This window comes from Zootoca vivipara, chromosome 5 (assembly GCF_963506605.1).
Source record: "Zootoca vivipara chromosome 5, rZooViv1.1, whole genome shotgun sequence".
Classification (NCBI taxonomy): Eukaryota; Metazoa; Chordata; class Lepidosauria; order Squamata; family Lacertidae; genus Zootoca; species Zootoca vivipara.
Window position 1 is genome coordinate 40,312,883 of NC_083280.1, and position 23,151 is coordinate 40,336,033.

Below are 23,151 nucleotides of genomic sequence, written 5' to 3' on the forward strand. Positions count from 1 at the left end.
GTTGGGAGTCTTTGCATAATTTCCTGAAGCCGCATATTCACAGGATCTCACCAATAAAAATTCTCAAGATTTCTGCCCAATACGTTTTTCTTTTCTTTTCTGGAAGATATCCATTATTTCATGGGTGTAGAGTATGAACTAGGAGATGTGTTCAAACCTGCCATAGTAGTATCTCTGTAACTTACCTGATACCTCATGGAACTCACAAAATGGCAGTTCCACTTCCAGTAGCTTATCACTTTCACTCTTTGAGGTAGAGTCCATCCCTGCCACTTTTTCAGTTCTTTCATTTACTTTCAGCTCATTATTTTTCTAGGAGTAGCAGTTTGAAGGCACTTAGGAATTTCCCTAATTTTATTTATCATCTTTGAAATTGTAGAGCTCTTGTGAAACTATGGTTAAGCTCAGCAGTTCTTCTGCTTCTTCCCTGTAGTGCATCAATTGGCTCCCTTGCTTGGGCCATATGCAGCTTTGGGTTTTTTTTGTAGAGCACCTGATCTTTGTTTGTGGCATGCCACTATGTGGATTATGTGGGCTGACAGTTTTCATTGGAGGTAGGAAGATGAGTTTGCTAAGCCAGTGTGGTGTAATGATTAAGAGCAGTGGATTCATAATCTGGTGAACTGGGCTAGTCACACTTCTTGGGCTAGTCACACTTCTTTGAAGTCTTTCAGCCTCACTCAACTCACAGAGTGCTTGTTGTGGGGGAGGAAGGAAAAAGGAGATTCTTAGCCGCTTTGAGACTCCTTAGGGTAGTGATAAAGCGGGATATCAAATCCAAACTACTCCTCCTCCTCCTCCTCTTCTTCTTCTTCTTCTTCTTCTTTTTCTTTTCTCGGATTTCTGCGAGTATCAATTCCTGGGGCTGTGGGAGATGGAGGCAGAACCTTTCTGTATGGAAACCATGCTTTGATAAACTTTATTTATTTACCCCAATTATTATGCAAAAACATTTTGAGCACTCCAGTGATTTTATTTATTTATTAGTGTAATTCAGCCGGTTCAATAAACGGGCGCTAGAACATCCCGGGGTTCGGAGAAGCGCTTGCCTGGGCTGCTTTCTCCTCCTTCGTTCCTCTCCCCCAGCCGCCGACAGGAAGGAGACATCCTGGGGTTTGGAGAAGTGCTTGTGCAGCGCTTCTCCGAACCTAGGGACCTATGCTGGGGAGGAGAGGCTCCTTCCCCGCCCTGGCCTGGCCTGGCTTGGCTGGAGGCGGCACCGGGGCCGGCCGCGAGCCCTGCGTTGGCAAGGCGGGAAGCCCCGTTTCTCCACGGGACACAAACGCCTACCTCGCCGCCGCTGCTTCGCGGCCTGCCGCCGCCACCCCGCCGCTCCTTCGCGGCCTGCCGCCGCCACCCCGCCGCTCCTGTCACGGGCCAGGGAGGGTTGTGAGGAGGAGGCGGAGGAGGACAAAGATGGTGGCATCGGGCTCCGGGGCGGCTGCGGGAGCCAGACCAGGCTCCTCAAAGGCGCCCTTCCTCTCCCCATTCACCTCCACCGGCCTCCACCCTCGCTTCCCCGACGTGCCCTGCAGTGAGGCGGTGTCCAGCCGGGAGCGGCGGTTGGAGGAGGCGGGGGGAGAGCGCGCGTGCATGCAGTTTCTTCGTCCAGTCCCTGTGTCCGTGGGGCACATGCGCAGTAGCGCGGACACAGGGACTGGACACAGAGACACTTGCACTTTATTATATAGGATACAAAATATATTGTCCACTCTTCGTTAAAATAATCCCAGAGCAGGTTATACCGTTAATATAATTAAGTAAATACATAATATACAAGAATTGATATCTAACATTAGTTACATTCAAAGTAGAGTCACTGAAATCAGTGAACTTAAATCCATTGATTTCAGCAGAACTGCTCTGAGTATGACTTAGTTGGATATTGCTTTATAAAAGTATAGCATTATAATGAAATACAGTAGCTCAGTAAATCAAGGAGGGCAAGCTGCCCAGCTCCACATCCAGTTTAACCACAGGCTGGATGGATAAATGAGCTGTTAACTGACACTGAAAACCTATTAGGGTTGGTGTGGGGTACATTTACCTTTACTTTAGTCAAATATGTGAGAGGAGAGCATTCCACTGTCAAGGTGCCAAAATTGATTGATTCCATCCTCCAGAGATTATTGGTTCTATCTTCTTGTATTATTTCAGAATTTACTTGTCTGCAAATTGTTTTGTATTTTTCTCTATAAAGTGTGTGGTGAGTGTGTTGTACCAAACCTTTCCTATTTCCTCACTGTATATCTGTTGAATCTCACTGAAAGTCACAGGAAAACAGTAATAGTTTTCTCTCGCAATTTCACTTCATAGTTCAGGTCATTCTGATTTTGAAGAGAGAAGTTCTGTGCTAAGCCATGATGACTTTTTTTTTTTTTTGCATATAGCATTTTGCTGATGAACAGCAGTTTGGCAAAGGAAAATATAAAAAGCTTAAATAAATCTGCAACTTTTAGGGAGGACAGGCACTTTAAGTTATGACATCCTATGGTTGCAAATAGACATTTGCCTAATAATCTATGGTGAACAGAAATTGCTTCTGGCCAGCTAGGAGGGAAAGCTTTTGCAAGTTGGAAAAAACTTGACTTTTGATTTCTAACAAGTAACTAACAAAGGTTTTTTTGGGGGGGGGGGCAATCTGACTTTTCAGCAGACTTAGCTACTTCAACTTTTAATATCTCTTGAAGAATTTTCAAATCACTCAAGTGGGATGTTAAGTTAGTAGGGACTGTATAACAAGGTTATTATTGTATCTTGATTGTCATACTGGCTTCCAGTGAACACATTTAAGAACACTGTTGTGCTCTATATATGTTGCTTTTGTAGCCTTTGGTTACAGAATGACCTAACAGACAGCTTTATGATATCCCTGCAGCAGTTTCTCCTAATGATGTGTTCCTACACTGGACTACTTGAAGTACTTGTAGATGGTGCTTTCCTTGGAAAAGGGGAGTATTAAATGAAGCATTAAAAACCCATACGGTATTATGTCACTTGCTACTGGCAGGAGCTATGTATTCGTAGTGAATTAAAGCTCTAACCTTTGCTTTCGTTTTGTAGTCCTTCAGTTATTATTAAGATTCTGTGTTGGTAGCATTTTAATGTATCTTTTGGTATTTATTACGTTCTTCAATTGGGTTAACAAATGTGTATCATAAAGAGCAATTAAATGAATGACATCTAAACATAGCCTTGTAGCCTGGATATGCATATTACGTGAATGATAGTGTGTGGGGCTAGATGTGGAGCAGTGAGAAAATGTCCAGAACTGTGTGTAGACAGACTTGGCACTTTAGCCTTGGGAAATGGCAGCCAGCCAGCCAGCCAGTAAGTAGTGAGTCAGAGCCAAGAGTATCTGAAGAAAAGAAAACCAAATATAAAAGCTGGAAGGATTATTCTCGTCTTTTTATTACTGCCCTCCACACTCCCTTAAATATGCAGACCATTTCCTGTGGTAGTCAGATGCTGATAGCTTTACAGGAGACAGGCTGCTGTGTGCTCACTTTAGTCAAACAGGTGAGATCAGAGCCATAATTGGACAGGACAGAGCTCTGGCCTCAGATGCCGAGGTTTTTCTAAAAATGTTTGCTGTAACTTCTTCAAAGCTTGATAAGATCACCTTGACTAGCCTGAAGAATCGTATCCTTCTCACACCAAGATAATATCTCTCTTACACAGGAAAGGAATCTCTGCACTGTGTGTTTGACTGTTGTTTATTGCACTTGGATAGAGATAAGATCAGCAGCTCAGTTTTATGAATGTGTTGGATATTTCCAGCAGAGGGCAGTCAAACAATAAAGAATATTGATATCAAAGCCAGTACTTTTCTTTTTGTGGTTGGGGAGTGGTAAAATCAGAAAAATTAGCTGTTCATAAAGAAATGCTTCTTGTGTGCAGAGGAGGGTGACCAAGGTGATCAAAGGTCTGGAAACTAAGCCCTATGAGGAACAGTTGAGGGAGCTGGGTAGCCTGGAAAAGAGGAGACTGAGAGGAGATAGATATCCATCTTCAAATGGCAGATGGAGCAAGCTTGTTTTCTCCTGCTCCAGAGGCTAGGACCCAAACCAGTGGATTCAAGTTACAAGAAAGGGGGTTCCAACTAAACATCAGGAAGAACCTTCTGACGGTAAGAGCTGTTCAACAGTGGAATGGACTTCCTTGTAAGATGGTAGACTCTCTTTCATTGGAGGTTTTTAGGCAGAGGTTGGATAGCCATATGTCCTGGATACTTTACTTGAGATTCCTACTTTTCAGGGAGTTAGACAAGATGATGACCCTCGGGGTCCCTTCTAATTCTATAGTTCTTTGATTCCATGACTGTGATCTCTTCTTGACTTCTAGACTATTATAAAAGAGGGCATGCTGATGAAACAGACCAGCTCATTTCAGCGCTGGAAGAGACGATACTTCAAATTGCGAGGACGAACTCTATACTATGCCAAAACAGCAAAGGTATGTGGCAGTCCATGAAATTATGGGAGGGTAATAAAGAATAGGAATCATCCAGTTTATATGACTACAGCACAAGGGTTACTAGCTACTAAGAGTGTTTACACTCACAAGCCTGCTACTCAGAAGTTCATAATAGTCGCTTTACTTTGGTAAAACTATTAACTATTATAAAATAGGGACTGGTTATCCCTTAAGTACTGATAGATTGTTTTTCTTTGTGTCCATGAGGGCTAGAAACACAGGAAACACAGGAAGCTGCCTTATACAGAGTCAAGTCATTGAACTATCTAGCTTTGTGTTGTCTACACTGACAGGCAGCAGATGAAGTCTCTCTCAGACCTACTTGGAGATGTTGGGGATTGAGCCTGGGGCCTTCTGAATGCAAAACAGATGCTTTACCACTGAGCAGAACATTGATGCCAAAATTATTACAATGATACATAATAATAAACTGGCATCACATTTCTATATGTAGTAGAATTTCTACATATATTCAAGAGGCCTATATTGCTAAGAGTAAAAGGAGGCTGGATCTTCCCAAAGTTTTTTCTACATAACATTGGTTGACACTGATCCTAGTACCCATAGGATCAGAAAGGATAGGTGTCTCTTGTGACTGGATAGTGGAAGCACTTGATATACATGGATTTCGCTGAGAAAGTTAGTACTCAAAAGAGCCTAAGCCAAAACTATGTATACCAAGTGTGTCCATTACCAAGCCCAAGGATCATTTTGCTGCTATCTCTCTTGTTTTATATTCTGCCCCTTGCCTTTATCTTCTCAGCAGAGATCCTCAATAGCAGAGGATTAGGGTGAGGATTAGGATTCAGCCAGAAGGAGATTTCCCCTGCCCCCTCCCTTGGTAGGTCATATTGACTCACCTGTCAAGCACCTGATGTTACTGTTATGTCAGGTCACCTGCTTCTTCTTTGCAGTGAGACTTGAGTTCAAGCCAGGATGCAAGGAAAAAGGTTCACTTGCACATGCAGGTTGGGTTTAAGCCATGCTTACAAAGAAGCTCTGCTTGCAGTAGGGGTTGCCTGCGTGTTTGGAACCAAGGGCTGCTTGTGTTTGGCACCAAATTTAAAAGGTGTGGAATGCAAACCCTGCTTGCCAACAAAGTGTCAGGAGCACATTTTTAGGCTCCCCATTGGTCTACTTCAGCTGTGTCTTTATCTGTCTCACACCTAACATCATATATGTCTAATGTGGAAGAGGTAGGTGTGCCTTTGAGAATACAACCTCACAGGCCAAATCAGGATGCTTGCCAGGCCTAATTTGACCCATGGGGTGGAGGCTCCCCATGCTTGAAATAGACATCACTGTGGTCTAAACAACAGAGCCTAGGGCTTGCTGATCAGAAGGTTGGTGGTTCGAATCCCTGTGACGGGGTGAGCTCCCGTTGTTCGGTCCCTGCTTCTGCCCACCTAGCAGTTCGAAAGCACATCAAAGTGCAAGTAGATAAATAGGTACTGCTCCGGTGGGAAGGTAAACGGCGTTTCCGTGCACTGCTCTGGTTCACCGGAAGCGGCTTAGTCATGCTGGCCACATGACCCGGAAGCTGTACGCCGGCTCCCTCGGCCAGTTAAACGAGATGAGCACTGCAACCCCAGAGTCGTCTGTGACTGGACCTAATGGTCAGGGGTCCCTTTACCTTTAATCTCCTATAATGCTCCCAGATCAAAATCTCCAAAAAGTACATAGCCAATTAATTTTAATTTAATTTTAATCAACAGGCTTCTTTGTACTTAAAAGCATCTGGCTTATTTCTGGAGTTTCTGTGGAATAATGAATTGTTATTTCTTCAATTTCTTGCCCACTATGCATCACAGGGTCCCTGGGTGGGTTACAGCTACTTAAAAATGCAATATTAAAATCAATTTAAAACTATATATATATAATGAGGTAAGAGGTCAGGGTAAAAAGGTGCACCTTCACTGTGCAATTTGGGAAGTGCAGGAGGCCCTTCAGTTTAGAGGGATGGCTAGTCATGTCAGGAATTCCCCATACGGCTGTGGCTTGACAGGGAAATGGAGTGTTATAGGTTGCCTCTATGGGAGATGCTGTGCAAATTCTTCGCCTTGCCCTCATCCATACACAGTATGCAGGATTTTGAGGAAGCTCTGATTGTTTGTCTTGCAGCATCCGTCTTATTCTGCGCCAGCACCAACCACCAGAGGCAGTTCTTTTAACCCTTCATTATATATATTTGATTCGTAACAGTTATGAAATAAAGAAACAACCTAATTGAAGTTTTACATTTTTTTTTTCATTTTTCCAGTCAATCATTTTTGATGAGGTGGATCTGACAGATGCCAGCGTGGCAGAATCCAGCACTAAAAATGTCAACAACAGCTTCACGGTAGGATTACTCTCATCACTTTGTGGAATGAAATTATAAAAGTCATAGCTGCCAAGTTTTCCCTTTTCTCGCGAGGAAGCCTATTCAGCGTAAGGGAAAATCCCTTTAAAAAAGGGATAACTTGGCAGCTATGATAAAAGTATCTTAGTTCTATTCACAATAATTCCATTGTTGATAGAGTAAAAGTGAATTTTAGGCACTATTCAAATAATATACGAAGCTGTAATGGGCAAATATTATTGGAGTGAATAGGAGATAGTGGGAGCCAGTGGGAGCAATATTGATGTTTGCCTCCTATGTGCAAAATGGGAGCAGGGGGTGGCATTTCAGGAGAAAGGGGAAAACTTGCCCTGTGCAACATCTTTTCCTAGCTAATTTTCCCAGTTTTAATCAATAAACACTTAGACTTGATGCTAGGGAAATTGGTTAGGGCAGAGAGTTGCAAAGAAAAAAATAGTGCCCCCCCCCACTTTGTATATGGGAGCTGGAATTCTGTGTGTGCCACTGAATGTTCTGGTTCAGGTGCAAGGCTAAACCACATTTTAGCATTGCAAAAATGAGTCCAGGTCAATGGCTAGTGAAAGCAAGCTTAACCTCAAACCATCATTTATGAAAACGGCTTATTTTACCTAACTGTAGTAAAAATTACCACCATTTAGGATTTGGACACACTATAACTGGAAAGTGAAAGTTTTCAACCTCCTTGTGGCCATGCCAGAGGAGTGAGGAGGGCTAAGCTCGTTTTCACAATGATAAACCATGCTTTAGTGCTAGTCATGAATTCCAAATAGATAGACATGAATTCCAATGAATTTTATGTAATACTTTTTGCATGTTGATTGTGACATATCAAATGATTTTATGTGAAATAAACAGAGTTAAAAGCTTGGCCAAAATGTACTGCAATTACTGATGTTCACTTCTGTAAGAGGACAGCATCATTTCCTGTTGCAGCAAATATTAGATGGATCTTCTTGGGTTGTGCAAGAGACAGAAATAAATTGACATAGCAATCCCATTTGGCCATAACCTCTGGGAGTTTCTTGGTGTCCACAGATAGCCAAATGTCAGCAGCATAAGCTAGAAAAAGAGAAGGTACTTGAATTTTTCCAGCCAGTTCAATATGGCCATATTGTTGGTTTCCATTTATGCTGGCAGGAAATTGGTTTAGTTTATTCTGTTTTTATCTCCGCTGCATTTGAATGTTCTGCATGCCTTTGGGATCTGTGCAGTATTTATGTATTTTGAAGGATGCTGGATGGAACTATTTTTATAGTATGTAGAATTTTGGAGGTTCACAGACCAAAGTATATTGTAAGAATACTTAAGGGATGGTTTATTCAAGTTAAAGGCCTGTTTTTCTATAATCCTGTGGTAGACCAAGGCATTGTGCATTTGTATTGTTAGTATATTTTGTTGGTTAACTGTGACACCAAAGCTGATGCATACCTGGAAGACATGTCCAGAGCATATCTGGTTCAAGTCTATAGAACCAATTGCAGTTGTTGTAGCTTGATTATATAGATAGGGTGGCCATTTTGGGTTTTGAAATCTAACAGAGAGCAGGTTGCCTACAGGGTGGGTCCAGAGGATGGGGTATAACCGCATGGAGGGAGAGAGTGAGCCAGCGTGGTGTAGTGGTTAAGAGCGGTGGACTCGTAATCTGGTGAACTGGGTTCGCTTCCCCGCTCCTCCATATGCAGCTGCTGGGTGACCTTGGGCTAGTCTGAAGTCTCTCAGCCTCACTCACTTCACAGAGTGTTTGTTGTGGGGGAGGAAGGGAAAGGAGATTGTTAGCCGGTTTGAGACTCCTTAAGGGGAGTGAAAGGCGGGTAATAATAATAATAATGATGATGATGATGATGATGATATTTATAGCCCGCCCATCTGGGCGGCTTCCAACACAATATTAAAATGCAATAATCTATTAAACATTAAAAGCTTTCCTAAACAGGGCTGCCTTCAGATGTCTTCTAAAAGTCTGGTAGTTGTTTTTCTCTTTGACATCTTCCTCCTCCTCCTCCTCCTCCTCCTCCTCCTCTTCTTCTTCTTCTTCTTCTTCTTCTTCTTCTTCTTCTTCTTCTTCTTCTTCTTCTTTCCTATTTGAGGAATCAGCAAAAATTACTGTCTGGAATGCAGTTTATTCTCCGTTATAAACTATTTTAAGACAACATCAATTTCACATTTACATTCTCTGATGTTGGAGATTATGTAGGAGAAAGTTCCCAGATAAAAACTGAGACATGTAGTAAGTGAGTGGGAAGGATAGTTTGCTTGGGACTCCTGTGTATTTGAAGTCTGCATATGCATGACATGCAGCAGATGTGTCAATAATCATAATTCTTACCTTAGACCTATTCTCTAAATACTGAGTTGGTGAAGAGGTGGAGTTCAGACTCCTGGAGACTTCCATACACCCTCTTGTGTTAGGAAGTACCTCTTAGCTTTACCGCAGACCGGAAACAGCATGTTTTCACAGTCAGCGCCTGTCTCCTGAGTTCACTGCCAGTAGGAGCAAATCTGTCCCTGCTCCTCCTTAAGCAGACAGCTAATCAGCTTGTGGGGAGTTGCAGAGAATTCCTCAAATTTGGCTGAATGCAGGAATAATCCTATTAATACCTGCATCAAATTCTGAGGAACTTGCTCATTGTGAAGAAGATATAGATGAGGTCAGACATGTGGATTAGAAAAATACTGAGATGGTAACAAACAAGACGGGAGAAGTGGACTGAAAGTACTGCACCAGACGCTGCTGAAGACTGCATCTGCTCTTTATTATTAGAAACCTTCAGAAATTCAGATACTTTAGAGTAAGTTTATCAGGCTCTTTCTGACTCTCTTCTGTTTATTTGTAGTGAAGTTAATAATAGAGACACATTTCACTCTTCTGTACAGTTGCATAAGTAAATGTTTTTATGGGCTGAAAGTACATAGGAACAGACCTTGCTGCCCGAGGTAAAATTAGAAATGTTGTCATATTTTCCAGCACAGAAAGGTTGTGAATTTGGGGTTTTGGGGTCTCTCATAATGTAACACTGTGGTTATGCAGTGTTGTTTGTTTCTTCTCTCATGCAGATGAGATAAAGTAGAAGAGTTGTTTTTAAAGATTTAGAGGTGTATGAAAGTGTATAAAATAGCAGACACTTGGGGATGAGAGAGCTTCCTCATTTGTGGAAAGAAGTGTAAGTAAAAACATGTGGCTGTTGTTTTCTCTCATTAGAATTTTCTCATTGGAGGTGGTCCTGCTCTGGAATTGCTCTCCCTTGGTTTCTTCTTGCAGGCTTCCCATTATCTTTAATCTAGTAAACAAAATGTCTGCCACAGTCTTAGTGGTGATAGAAGTGGGTATATCTGCTTTGCAAGTAAATATTGCTTTCTTACTTGAAACTGAAGCTGTCTGTCCCCCCCCCCCATTTCCCTCCCCCAAGAGGCTAGTGGGTGAGTACTCTGTACTTCACTCTCTGAGAGTGCAATCCTACTTTGACCGTAAGGCCCAAGTAAACAATGGGCCTTACTCCTTGGAAAGTATGTATAGGACTGCAGTGTGAGTTTTCTGGAAGTACCTGATCCTGTAGCATTGTGTTAATAATGCATTAGTGGCAGAAAAGATTTCAAGATCAGTGATTGCTTATTTGTTCAAAAATGTTAAATACGTTACCTTTTAAAAATAAATAAACCTGAAGCCATGCAGATATATTTGTTACAGTTTCAGTAGCACCTTAAAGACCAACTAAGTTTTTATTTTGGTATGAGCTTTCGTGTGCATGCACACTTCTTCAGATCCAGTGAAACAGGAGTCCCCAGGCACTTATGTAGAGCAGGGGTGGGGAGGGGGTGGGGATGGGGAGGGGAGGGGGGATCACTCAGATGGGTGGTGGAAGTGGGTGATTGACTGACTGATAGCTGTTGATGACCGAAAACGACTGCAAATGGTTTTGCATGAAAAAGCAAGGGTTGAGATGGCTGAAGATCACTTATCATGTATAATGAGATAAGAATCCGATATCTCTGTTCAAACCAGGTCCCTCCATGGTTTTGAGCTTGGTGATAAGTTGTAATTCAGCAACTTCTCTTTCCAGTCTATTTCTGAAATTCTTTTGTAGTAAGACAGCTACTTTGAGATCTTGTATGGAATGTCCTGGGAGATTGAAGTGTTCTCCTACTGGTTTTTCTGTCTTCTGGTTCCTGATGTCAGATTTATGTCCATTTATCCTTTGGCGTAGGGTTTGGCCTGTTTGTCCAATATAGAGAGCTGAAGGGCACTGTTGGCATTTGATGGCATACACAATGTTAGAAGATGAGCAATTAAATAGTCCTGAGATGGTATGTTGGATGTTGTTGGGGCCAGTAATGATGTTGTCCGGGTGTATGTGGCAGCAAAGTTGGCATCTGGGTTTATTGCAGGCTCTGGTACCAGTGTCCATGTTAAGTCTGGTGGTTGTATTATTGTGGGTGAGGAGTTGTTTAAGATTGGGTGGCTGTCTGTAGGCAATGAAAGGTCTTCCTCCCAGACAACATCATTACTGGACTTTACTCCAGCTGTAAAGTGCTGTGGGGGCACATCTAGTCCTCAAAAGATACATGGAGGAAGAAAGGTCTTGCTTAGCCATTCACTCTCTATAAGGTGGTTCACCCCTTTACCTGTCACCAGTGGCACTCAAGTATAAATCTGGACCATAATTTGCTTGCCTCAGTATGCCCAAATCTCACTGCAGCAATGAAAGCAATCCCAACATTCAGCAAGTGGGGGAGATGATAAGAGTCGTAACAAGTGATAGTACTCCATTATTACCAAACACATGGGAACCCCCCACTTCCATAGTATGAAATTTGCCCTATTTTAATATAGGTAAGTGGCATGTCTGCCAGAATACTAAATTCTTTATTCTAGGTGTTGCCATTCAATTGAAATCCTTCAGTCTACCCACATCCTGTACACCACCAAAGAATAATGCACATTCCATAACCTGTATGTTTGCCAACAGGGAGGGGCGTGCATTTTTACTTCCTGCAGAATTACCACTCCTGCCTACAGAGCCAGTCAATCTCAACAGCATTTAGCTGACTTCCATATTCTGTAGGAAAAGAAGGAAGGGGAAACACACACACACACACACACACACACACACACACACACACACACACACACCATTGAAGGACTTCCTCCGAGCTTGAGTTTCCTACCTCATCCTCTGCAAAATCTGCTAAGGGGCCAATCAATAGTCCTTGACATGGTAAGTTACCCACTTAATAATCTTGAAAATGTACAGTCCCTGGGCAGTATAGGGAGAAATCTGAGAGAAACAAATTTTGGAAACAGGCTGAACCAAAAGCTACCATATACTGTACTGGTACCTATAACCACTCGTAATATATGGAGAAAATAAATTCTTAAAATATACCTGCTAAGAAGTAGGGATCAGTGGTATATATCATTAGATCTGGTGGCTACTATAAATCAAGAGTGGGGTAGGCTTTGACACCCCACCCACCCCGATATTGCTGAACTGCAGTGGCAAGGGATTATGGGAGTTGCTGTGCAGCAGTACCTGGAGGACCAAAGATTCCCTACCCTTTCCTGAACAGATCTGTGAGGTACTGTCAGGATCATGGGGTGGTTGCTTACGAGTAGCGACGCAGGATGGGGTGGTTGCTTACGAGTAGCGACGCAGGACTCCAACCTGATTATTTACAGGTTTATTGTGCATACTGTATACAGTGAAGAGCTAACAGGTTCATGACCACCTTAGTCACTCGCAGAATCCAGGAGTGCCCCCTTCCAGTTTCTACCCCAGCATAAGAACTTGGATACCCCCAGTCTCCGCCTCCCCTCTTTGCGCTTCAATCCCCTGCGCAATTGGGGCAACGGAAGTGGCATCTCCCTCTCTGTGCCTTCTGGGCGAAGGTGGTGCAAGGGGTCCAACACAGCATCCTCGAGCCCTCTCCTCCCCGTGCTGACCAACTCCCTCTCCTCCCCACTGGAGGCATTGCTGATATCCCAGCTTGACAAGGTGCTGCTGGAGAGGAGGGGCCGGGGATCCCTGTAGCCTGATCCACCCCCCTTCTCCTGCGGACCCTGTGGGCTCCCCCTGACAGGTACCTTCTTTTCTTTTAATCTAGAACAGGTACCCCCAAATTTCAGCCCCTCCAGATGTTTTGGACTACAATTCCCATCTTCCCAGACTACTGGTCCTGTTAGCTAGGAATCATGGGAGTTGTAGGCCAAAACATCTGGAGGGCCGCAGTTTGGGGATGCCTGATCTAGACACTAGATTCAATGTGGCTTTTAACTGACCCCTAATGATCTAGAGGTTTTAGTGCATTTTAATATCTACTCTTGACTGGATTGCTGTTTGCTATTTAAATTGGTCCTTCCTTCCTTCCTTCCTTCCTTCCTTCCTTCCTTCCTTCCTTCCTTCCTTCCTTCCTTCCTTCCTTCCTAGTTATATAATGCTTGGTTTTTAGTATTTTAATCATATAATGTTACTGGTTTATCTTTTTGCATGTCACTTTGAAAATATTTTTCAAAATGATTCACAAATGCTAAAAATAAGCAATGAGGTGAGTTCATTGGTGTCTGACTGTTTGACTACTTTTGTGTTAATTTATTCCTACATTGGGGTAGGCATTGCGTTTGTCAATTTCAAAATCCTGGCTATGTTCAAACACTTATTTGGTGAGGGTTTACTTTTGTTTTGCACATTTGTTGTTAAGTAGCCATAGTTTTAGTTCTGCGTAAGGGGCTGTAGCAATCAAATTTGTTACTTTCTCCCTCTCTTGAATAAGTTATATATTGCTTTATTCTTGGACTTGGGCATTTTTGTTTTCACAGTTTATCTTATCTTGAATGTAATTTAACTAGGTAAGGATGATGTAGGCAATATAGTATATTGACATTTGAATTAGACCTTGGTCTTTAGTACTTCTCTGATGAAATTGATATGTTCTGCTTTGTTTGAAGAGAAATCAAATACTGAAGGTTTCTTTCTTTATGTTAAATAGCAGCACTGAGCATTAAGTTCTGATTTGTTCCATTGTTTCTGGCAAATCTGGATAATTTGTTTTCAAGCTTGCAAACAGAGCACATTTCTGTACGAATTAGTACACTCGTTGTTTATGCTTGGTTATACATATTACATATTTTTCTTTTATTGTTACTTTTGTATCCCATTCTTCCAAGGAACTCATAGTAACATTCTAGTCTCCCTTATAATGTAGCTTAGGGTACTTTACGGGTTACTATGTGAGGCAGGTTAGTAGCTTATGCAAGGCCACCCAGTGAATTTTAACCACTACACTACCTTGGCTGTTGTGAAGGAGAATGGTGAGTAGGGAATCACACTGTTGACAGGCTTCAGCAAAACTGTTTTTGGGGCTGGTTTTGGTCAGCTTGTTTGACACAAAGTTCATGGAATTTACTCCTGAATAGTTTTGTTTGCCAGGCTGTGTTATGGATATGGAAGTATTATTTGACTCAAGTATTGGCTCTGCCACCATGAAACATTCATACTTCTATGGAATATTAAATGGACATTGCATACCTTAAATTAGTTAAGCAAGCAAAAATCTTTTACTTGCTTTAAGCAGTTCTGATTTTCTACTCCAGAAATATTATTGGGGAGCTGGGGAAGGGGGATAGGGAAGGGGGTGGAGCTAGCCGGTGAATCAACCTAATTCTGGGAGTGTAGAGATTGTAAGTGGTCCCTTGCTGCTCAGAGGCCAGAGGCATTTTTACATTTTCCTGTTCCTTTTTAAGTCCATAAAATAGTTCTCCTGTGAAAATAATATTCAAGTGTTTAATCCCCAGAAAATATGTATTATAGTCTCTCCTGAAGAAAGAGAGAAGATGTAAGGTAGTTTTGACAATATGGTAATGTTATATAGAACAGGACTGGACAGGTATAGATTATTGGATGGGAGCACATTCTGCCCTCTGTAGTGTGGGAAGGAGGGTCATCAAAAATGACCAAGTTTCATAATAAATTTGATGCCATTGGAGCCTCTGTGGTCAGGCATAGCATGGTGTACACATAAAAAGGTAAAGGACCCCTGACAGTTAAGTCCAGTCATAGACGACTCTGGGGTTGTGGCACTCATCTCAGTTTACAGGCCGAGGGAGCCGGTGTTTGTCCACAGACAGTTTTTCTGGGTCATGTGGCCAGCATGACTAAGCCGCTTCTGGCATAACAGAACACCCAAACCAGAGCAGCGCAAGGAAACACCATTTACCTTCCCGCTGGAGCGGTACCTATTTATCTACTTGTACTTTTTGGCATGCTTTTGAACTGCTAGGTTGGCAGGAGCTGGGACCGAGCAACGGGAGCTCACTCCGTCGCGGAGATTTGAACTGCTGACCTTCTGATCAGCAAACCCAAGAGGCTCAGTGGTTTAGACCACAGCACCACCCGCATCCCCTAAAAATAAAAATATTTACATATTACAAACTTGCTACATTCAAATTTGAAAGATGGATGTAACAGCAAAGTCGCTTACCACCTGAAAAATGTCTTTAATTCAAAAAGAGTAGGGCCACTGGGAACCACAGAAAATTGCCTTGGGGTGTGGACTTGATTTCCAAGTTAGTAATCCTTGGTGTTAGAATTAACAACTTCAGTAGTAAGATATGCACAAGATTTTTGTCGTCTATAAATAATAGGGCTAGAAACAGATGACTTCATCTTACACTGTTTTCAGTGCAGATGGCTTAGATCCTGGTAAATTTGAGTATTTCTAGATATCGCTTTATCATTTGCATAGTAAGTCTCAATAGCTCAGTGTTTCTGTTGAAGGTGTAGCTTAAGAGGCAGACCTTTGGTAAACATATTCTAGTTTCATGAGTTAAGGTTGAAATATTTAATCAGTATTTACCAAAGAATTGCTCTGTGGATTATTTTAGATCTCTGACGATAGTACTTTATGGAATTATTTACTGTTGAAAGGGTGTTTCTCAGGCATCCCCAAACTTCGGCCCTCCAGATGTTTTGGACTACAATTCCCATCATCCCTGACCACTGGTCCTGTTAGCTGGGGATCATGGGAGTTGTAGGCAAAAACATCTGGAGGGCCACAGTTTGGGGTGCCTGGTGTTTCTGTACAGTTTACTATGAATGCATATCCAACTTGCAACTCAGAATCATCCATTCTGACACATTTCAGGAACAGTCAAGCTGAAGAAAAGATGGATTATGGTTATTCATCACTGAGTAAAGAAATGGGAAGGAAAAGGAAAAGGAGATTGAGATTGTTTGTAGAAAGATTTTGTTCTCTTGGAAAGTTGTTTTACTGGTAGATAATTTAACACCCAATCTTTGCCTTTGTTCATGGCTGGCTGGTTGATAACCCATGTTCAACATAATCTGCTTTAATGTACTTCAGTTTTTCAAAACATTTGGTCCCAATTGTTTGCTTATATGAACAGGTGAATGTGATGAAAATTTGATGTTCTTTCATTAGGCAACAACTAGAATTTTGAGACAGAAATGCTACAATGATGTCAATGGATTTTTCTTTTCCCCAAAAAAGTTTTACATGAAATACAAGATTGAGCAAAGCAGGGAAAGGAGATGAGAAGCATTTGCTTCCTGTTTCAGCTAACCCCATTTTATTAATATTTCCAAACAGGAACATATTTTTGTTAGTTTAATTAAGGTTTGTCTGAACAAACCAGCCTCAAACTGGTTTACGATCCTGGCTTGTTCAGATAAACAGTAGTAAGTACTAACTGCAGTTCCCAGTTTGGACATAAAATTGAGCAGTTGAAAATGGAAGCAAATGCTTATTGTGGAAGCAAATGCTTATTGTGGCCATGCAGGATGAAGTAAATGAAGAGAGATTGCCACCATCACTCTAAACGATTATTTACAGTTACCGTATGTCCAAATGAGGTAAATCTAGTGCCCCAGTGGTTTTTGTTGCAAAAGTTTGGTTGAAGTTACATACCATTTTCATGTTCCACATTTCAGCTATCTATTGTCTGTTTTGCATTCTCACCTATTCATTTATACTCCATTGGACCACGAACCCAAATATGAAGTCCTGAGTTATTATTTTAGGAGTTATCCATGTCTGCCACATTTTCCATTCAAATAAACCTACTACCCATAAGAAGGATGCCCGGTAAACCAGTTAAAGATACATCTAAGATACCATAACACCTCTTGTTCTGAACCAAGTTTTTGGTAGTGATGTTTGAGCTTTGGCTTCTCTGTGCTGACAGTGAAAGTGTTTTCAACAGCTCAGCAACAGTTGCTAGCACTTGGTTATGTCTGATTTACACAGCAGGCAACCTTCTATAACCAGTACCAGAAGACTTCATCTGTTAAGATCCTGTGGCCTAGGGCAGTGTTTTTCAACCACTGTTCCGCGGCACACTAGTGTGCCGCGAGATGTTGCCTGGTGTGCCGTGGGAAAAATTAAAAAATTAGATTTATATATAGTCAATATAGGCACAGAGTTACTTTTTTTAACATTTTCTAATGGTGGTGTGCCTCGTGATTTTTTTCATGAAACAAGTGTGCCTTTGCCCAAAAAAGGTTGAAAAACACTGGCCCAGGGGTTTAGAATCATTGTCCTAGGAAGTACAAAACAAATGTCAATGATCTGTAATGCTGGCCACGAATGCTGCAAGCAATAGGTTATTATTATGTATTAAATTTCTATACCGCCCTTCACCAAAATATCACAGGGCAGCTTAAAAAATAATGCACAAAAAACCCATAGTAACAAACAATACCCCCACAGTTTAAAAGGCCATTGATAATTTTATTAGCCAAGTGCTTGGGAGAAGAGGAATGTTTTTACCTAGCGCCTAAAGATATGTAACAAAGGCGCCAGGTGAGCCTCCTTGGGGAGAGCATTCCACAAGCAGGGAGCCACTGCAGAAAAGGCCCATTCTTGTGTTGCATATGAAGAAAGACCTCAGATTATGATCACAGGTCTGGGTGCCACCTCATGGTCAGGGCTGAGATTAAAAGCAGAATGCAGGAGGGATGCTTATGAAGTGTGATGATGAATATGTCACATCTAAGTCCATTAAAAAAAACTTGATTGGTCTGTGTTACTCAGACTGAGTTGCAAAATACAGTTTGGGGACTTAAAAATGAATTTTTAGTTTCCATAGATAGGGAACAGTACAGTTGCTTTTATCTTTTCTTCTTTTGCTTTGCTAACTTCTCACTTTTCCTTGCACTTTTGCAAATACGAATCTGTTGTTGGATTTGTTGAAATTCTGACTTGTTCAGAATAAACTTCTAGATGGAGAAAGGAATTTGACCCTGAGCTGGGAGATTACTTTCCCCCCCCCCCGAGAAAGCAGTCTCGTGTCAGCTGTTCCACGGTAACCTCAGAAAAGATAAAGAGTCAGAGACAGCAAGATGGAATATAAACTTTATCTGTGAACATGACTGACATATAAATATTAGCAAGGGAAGCAACCATAAAGTTACTTCACTTGTTCCTAGAATGTCTTAAGGAAACTGCCTTTGTTTTTCTGCCAGTGTGCAGATGATAACTTTGTAGAGACCTGAAGGTAGCATTGTGCAGCCCTCATTACTTACTGTTCAAACATTCATTTCCCCTTTGTCCCGCCATATTTTCAGTCAAACCAGTTTTGCAAGTTTATGCAGCATTTCAAGCAGTGCCTTAAAGAAAAAATGAAACTACTTCGCAGCAGTGTGTGGTCAGCAGTGCTGAAGTAGATGTGTGTAAAAGCTGTTGTGGGCACCTGTTAGCTAGCACTTATCACATAAATAATGATGAGTAACATAAGGAGAGTTCTCATTACAAGCAGAAACACTTCTGCTCTCAGTGCAGGCACAGCTTCCTACCAATAACATCCTTTATGAGATGCCACTCTGGAGGGCCTCCCAAATTTTGTGAAGAACTTTTAGGAGGTGTGTGTGGGGGGGTGCTGCTTCTTAGAGGAGGCAGCTTGGAACCTCTTGCCCACAAGTAGAATGACCACATGCCCTGGTCTGGATCCTTCCCAATATTACCTTTCCTCTACTTTTATTTTATTTTATTTTTACAGTAAGATCACATCTTGCGTGGGCGTTACAGTCTGGAGATTGCGCCTAAAGCCAAAATCATGTATAATCAAAACACATTGGGTTAAATGACAGGTAGGATTGCACAAGTCATTTCCCCCAGAATCTCTCCCCCCTTTTTATTTTTATTCCCCCCCCACACACATGCATAAAGCTGAATGCGCACAATTTAAATGTACACACACTGTGGGCTTACTATATATTGCATGCATCTGTTCCTTTGTTCTAGTACCTATGCAGCACTCACAGCAGCTTACAACAAATTAAAATCGCAATGCCATAAAATAAAATAAAATGCAACAATAAAATGCACAAAATTTGAAAGTGACAACAGCAGAGATTGCAAATGACCTTAGCAAGCTAGCTTGCCAGAATAAAAATCTTAGCCAGAGGAGGACATGCAGAGCGGGGGGTGGGGGACACCCATGCTTCATGGGGCAAGGTGTCCCACAATATGGGCCAGGTACTGAAAAGACCCTTGACATCAGCAGGGCCTCCACCTTAGGTGGGAGATGAAGAAGGGCATGTGCACTGAAGGTGAATGAGGCAATCCAGGCTATCCAGTTCCACCGAGAAATGCTCTGCCATTTCCATTCTCCTGTATTTTAATTCTGCTTTTATTTCATCTTTTCTAGTAAAACCCACTACTAATCCAGAATCTGCTTGTGAATTTGTATGGTCAGCTGTTAGCACACCATTTACTTGCGTAGAACCAGGGGAGCAGCTGCATTTAGAAAACAGGAAAACAGATGTATCTGGCTTTTCCACAGACACAGCCAGTCTTCCCTTTTTTCTTCCCCATTATGTTTGTACAGTTCTCAAGCTACAGGTACTGGATCGGGGTTTGTACCATGGTAGCAAAGAGGGGAAATCTCTGCATTTCTTTCCCAAAAAACTATAACATTGGGGTGGCCTATAAAGTGAACAGGAGTGGGGGAAAGAATCCAGGTACTACAATTGATTGATATTTCTTGAAACATAAAGCCCCAAATGAGTGCAAATTTGAACTGAATACTGATTTCACACATGCTATTTAAAGAACTTTTGCATGTCTCATCCACTGTTGGCATGCCTTGTGAAAACAGAAATTCAGTTTAAATGTATTTGTATCATCTTTTTAAATCCGCCAGTAGCTATGTGATTTTTATGTCACCTGTGAATAAGAGTTCTGTCTGTGACAACAGTGCTTGCAATTGCTTTGCATTGCTAGGAACAGTAGCTAATACGGAAAGACAATATTACACAGTTTTATGGGATTCTGTCAATCTAGACCAGCTATGAACAGACATCAAGGTTAAATGTAGTGGGGTGCATTCAAATTGAAAGCATAACTTTTACACGATAGTAAGTGAAGCAGCAAATTTTCCCAAGTGATATTAAAGTGCTTTGTCATATATATATGTTTTTGACCTTGTAGTAACAAACTCCCCAGCCCTATAAGTATTAATGGGATCTATGTACTGATTTTTATTTTATTTTTTACAAAAATAAGCAGCTTCCTTTACGCTTCTTGCTGTTTATAAATACTTGACAGTCTCTTGGGGAGCTCAAGGCTGACAAATTGTTCATAGGGCTGTTTTCAAGCAGGATGTGAGTAAAGAGGAAACAGCTATAGTTATCAGTCCCTATCACACTCCAGTGTTGGCTGCTTGCAAAAGAATGCTGCATCAGGATAGCTATATTTAGCAGATGCACTGAGACCACCTCTATCTCTTGGTATGTGTCTGTGTATTTCAAGCTAATCTAAAACCCAGCCACTGTATCATTAAGTTATTTTTCTGTCTGTTGTGGTCAATGTGACATCTATTCTGATAAAAGGACATTTCACTGCATGCTTGGCCAAAGTCTCTGCTTCATTTTGAGAGTTTTCAGGGCAGCTGAAAAATGTTGGGAAAGACCTGGAGACAACAATGGGTAAGGATTCCTTTTGATATAAATCAAGTGAGGAAATTAATATAAACAGCATAGCGAAAATGAGTGAAGGAAAAGGTAGCAAATACCAGAGAGAGTGAAGCATGGGGATTTACTTAATATTTTGGAATAAAAACAGCTGCTTTCATGAATTTTCATGCTTGCAGTTGCTCATTGGTGAAGAATACCTAGTCTGCTCTTAAGTAAAATTAGTTATTTCTTATTTTCGCTAGTTGTTATCCAGCTTATATACAGTAACCTATTTATTTTAACATGAGAATAGTTTTGCCAAGAGCATGATACTATGTCTTAGTACTGAGAGATAACAGCTAGTCAGGAGAAGTGAGAAAATCAAATTGTTGGTGCATACATTTATGAAGATTAGTTCATTGTGGGCACTATCTAGAGAGACAGGACTTTGCCTAAGGCAGGGGCAAGGTAGTCCACTGGTTTACTGTAGGATGGGTTGTGGTATACTGCTGACCCTTCCTTAAATGCAGCTCTCATATCATGCTTAGTGGTCTATCCTAAATCTGATCTCATTTGAGTTCCGACCCTTGCAAAGGCACAGCAAGGATCAGATAATTGCAACAAATGCAATTGGCATTATTGTGAGCCACTTTGAGATCAATACTGTGGTTGAAAAAGTGAAATACGAATATTATTATTATTTAATTCATATATGGGCACATGAAGAGCCTACATACATATCATGTTGAGCTTAGTGGCAGTGGTGTTGGCAATAGCTGGGCAGTTCAGTAGCAGTTTTATGCAAGCTGCCTTGTCTGTGGTTGGAGTTGTGGGCTTGTCTGCCTTATCTGTGATTGGTGGTGCCAGGGTGAGCGGTGATTGGAGAGTGAGCTATTTCTGGACATCTAAGTAATGAAGAGAACTGCGGCAGCTTGGCAACTAGACAGTGGCAAAGAAAACAGTGAGTAAGCTCTCTTCACCAGTGTGTTGTGTGTGCATGTGTGTTGTTCACGCACTGCTGCAGCAGTGGCTCGTGAGTGGGAGTGGTGACAGTGTGTCCTCCCACCAATTTTACTGCATTCACCAGGACAGAGTTGGAATTTTATTTGTACTTGGAAATTATGATAATTTATATTATAATAGGATTTATATAATTTATATTATAATAGGATTGATTATTTTGATGCCTTTTTCGATGGTTTCAGCTAGTTTTGGGTTGTGTTTATTTTGCAGAATGTTTGTGTCTCTATGTTTCCTGTGTCTGTGATATCTGTTGAAAATGGGGGTGGGAATAGTGATAAGTGTTTATGTTTGAGCTTAGGGAATAGTGTTTATATTTGAGCTTTCTATCATAGATTCACAGGCTGACGTTGAGAGTAATCTCAACCATAGAGTTCCATATCTGTAAAGCAGGAAAATATTTCCTAAAATTTGTTTTTTGTGCTGAATTCTGTGATGATATGCATTGGCCTGATTTGGCCTGTAGCCATCATTTAGATCAGTCAGTACAACATGAGACACTTAATTTCAGGGTTGTGGGTTTGAGCCCCACATTGGGCAAAAGATTCCTGCATTGCAGGGGGTTGGACTAGATCAGGGGTCTTCAAACTATGGTCCGCGGGCCAGATCCAGTCCGCCAGGGTCCTGAACCTGGCCAGCCCAGCAAGTGCAGAACCCGCCGCTGTCTAATGGGTCTTGGCCCAAAACTTTAGCTGCACAGGTACATGGTGGGCGATGCCAGGGAACGCGCAGGTTCAGAGGGCCGGGGAAGGCAAGGCCATGTCGGCCGGGGGAGAGGCTGCTCTAGCTTGATGAGGTACAGAGGAGTCCGAGGAGCGGCGAGGCTGTTGTGGACTGAACCCCGAGGTTTTCTCTCACTCCATGCTCCTTTCTTCGCTTGGCACTTCCCACCCTCCCCGCTTTGCTTCCCGGAAGATTCAACCGAAAAGCCGCTCCTCTCGCTTCCCTTTCTTTCCCCGGTTTCCTTTCCTTCGTCTTTCTTGCGCAAAGGCAGCTTTTTTACTCATCTATTCCCTTGAAAGTCATTTGGTTTTGAGCGCCACATTTTGCTTTTCATTCTCCCGTTTCCCATCATTGGTATACACTTCTACCCACCCAACCCGCCTCCCTCGCTTCCCAGAATTATTATTATTTTTAAGCTGTTTTTCTCACACTGTCCAAACTCAGTGGGGTTTTTTTTTCCTTTTGTTTGTTCTGCTTGCAAGTGCTAGGTCCCTGGACCCTCATACTGAGGATGTAAATTCTCTTTTAGGACTTTTGGACATGTGAGACTTTAAAGGGCTTTGGTCTGGGCCACCTGTGCATGTTGTTCATCCTTAAATGTTGCTCAGCTTCATGTGCAATGCCTTTAAAGTACATTTGAAGCATATACTCCTCCTCTTAGAAGCC

The 23,151-nt window shown here is 41.8% G+C and overlaps 1 protein-coding gene across 10 annotated transcripts in view; it reads left to right on the forward strand.

The window, feature by feature from the left end:
* DGKD (diacylglycerol kinase delta) overlaps positions 1 to 23,151 on the forward strand; it is a 74,637-nt gene that overhangs the window by 15,701 nt on the left and 35,785 nt on the right. For 6 of the 10 annotated variants that reach the window (XM_035132661.2, XM_035132662.2, XM_035132659.2 and 3 more), the window contains exons 2-3: positions 4,345 to 4,455; positions 6,737 to 6,817. In XM_035132661.2, coding sequence (XP_034988552.2) covers positions 4,345 to 4,455; positions 6,737 to 6,817 — 192 coding nt within the window. Of the gene's footprint in view, positions 1 to 1,399; positions 4,130 to 4,344; positions 4,456 to 6,736; positions 6,818 to 8,557; positions 9,628 to 10,716; positions 12,052 to 14,468; positions 20,776 to 23,151 lie in introns of those variants that run through there. The other 4 variants (XM_060274656.1, XM_035132667.2, XM_035132666.2 and 1 more) reach the window with 4 other exon arrangements.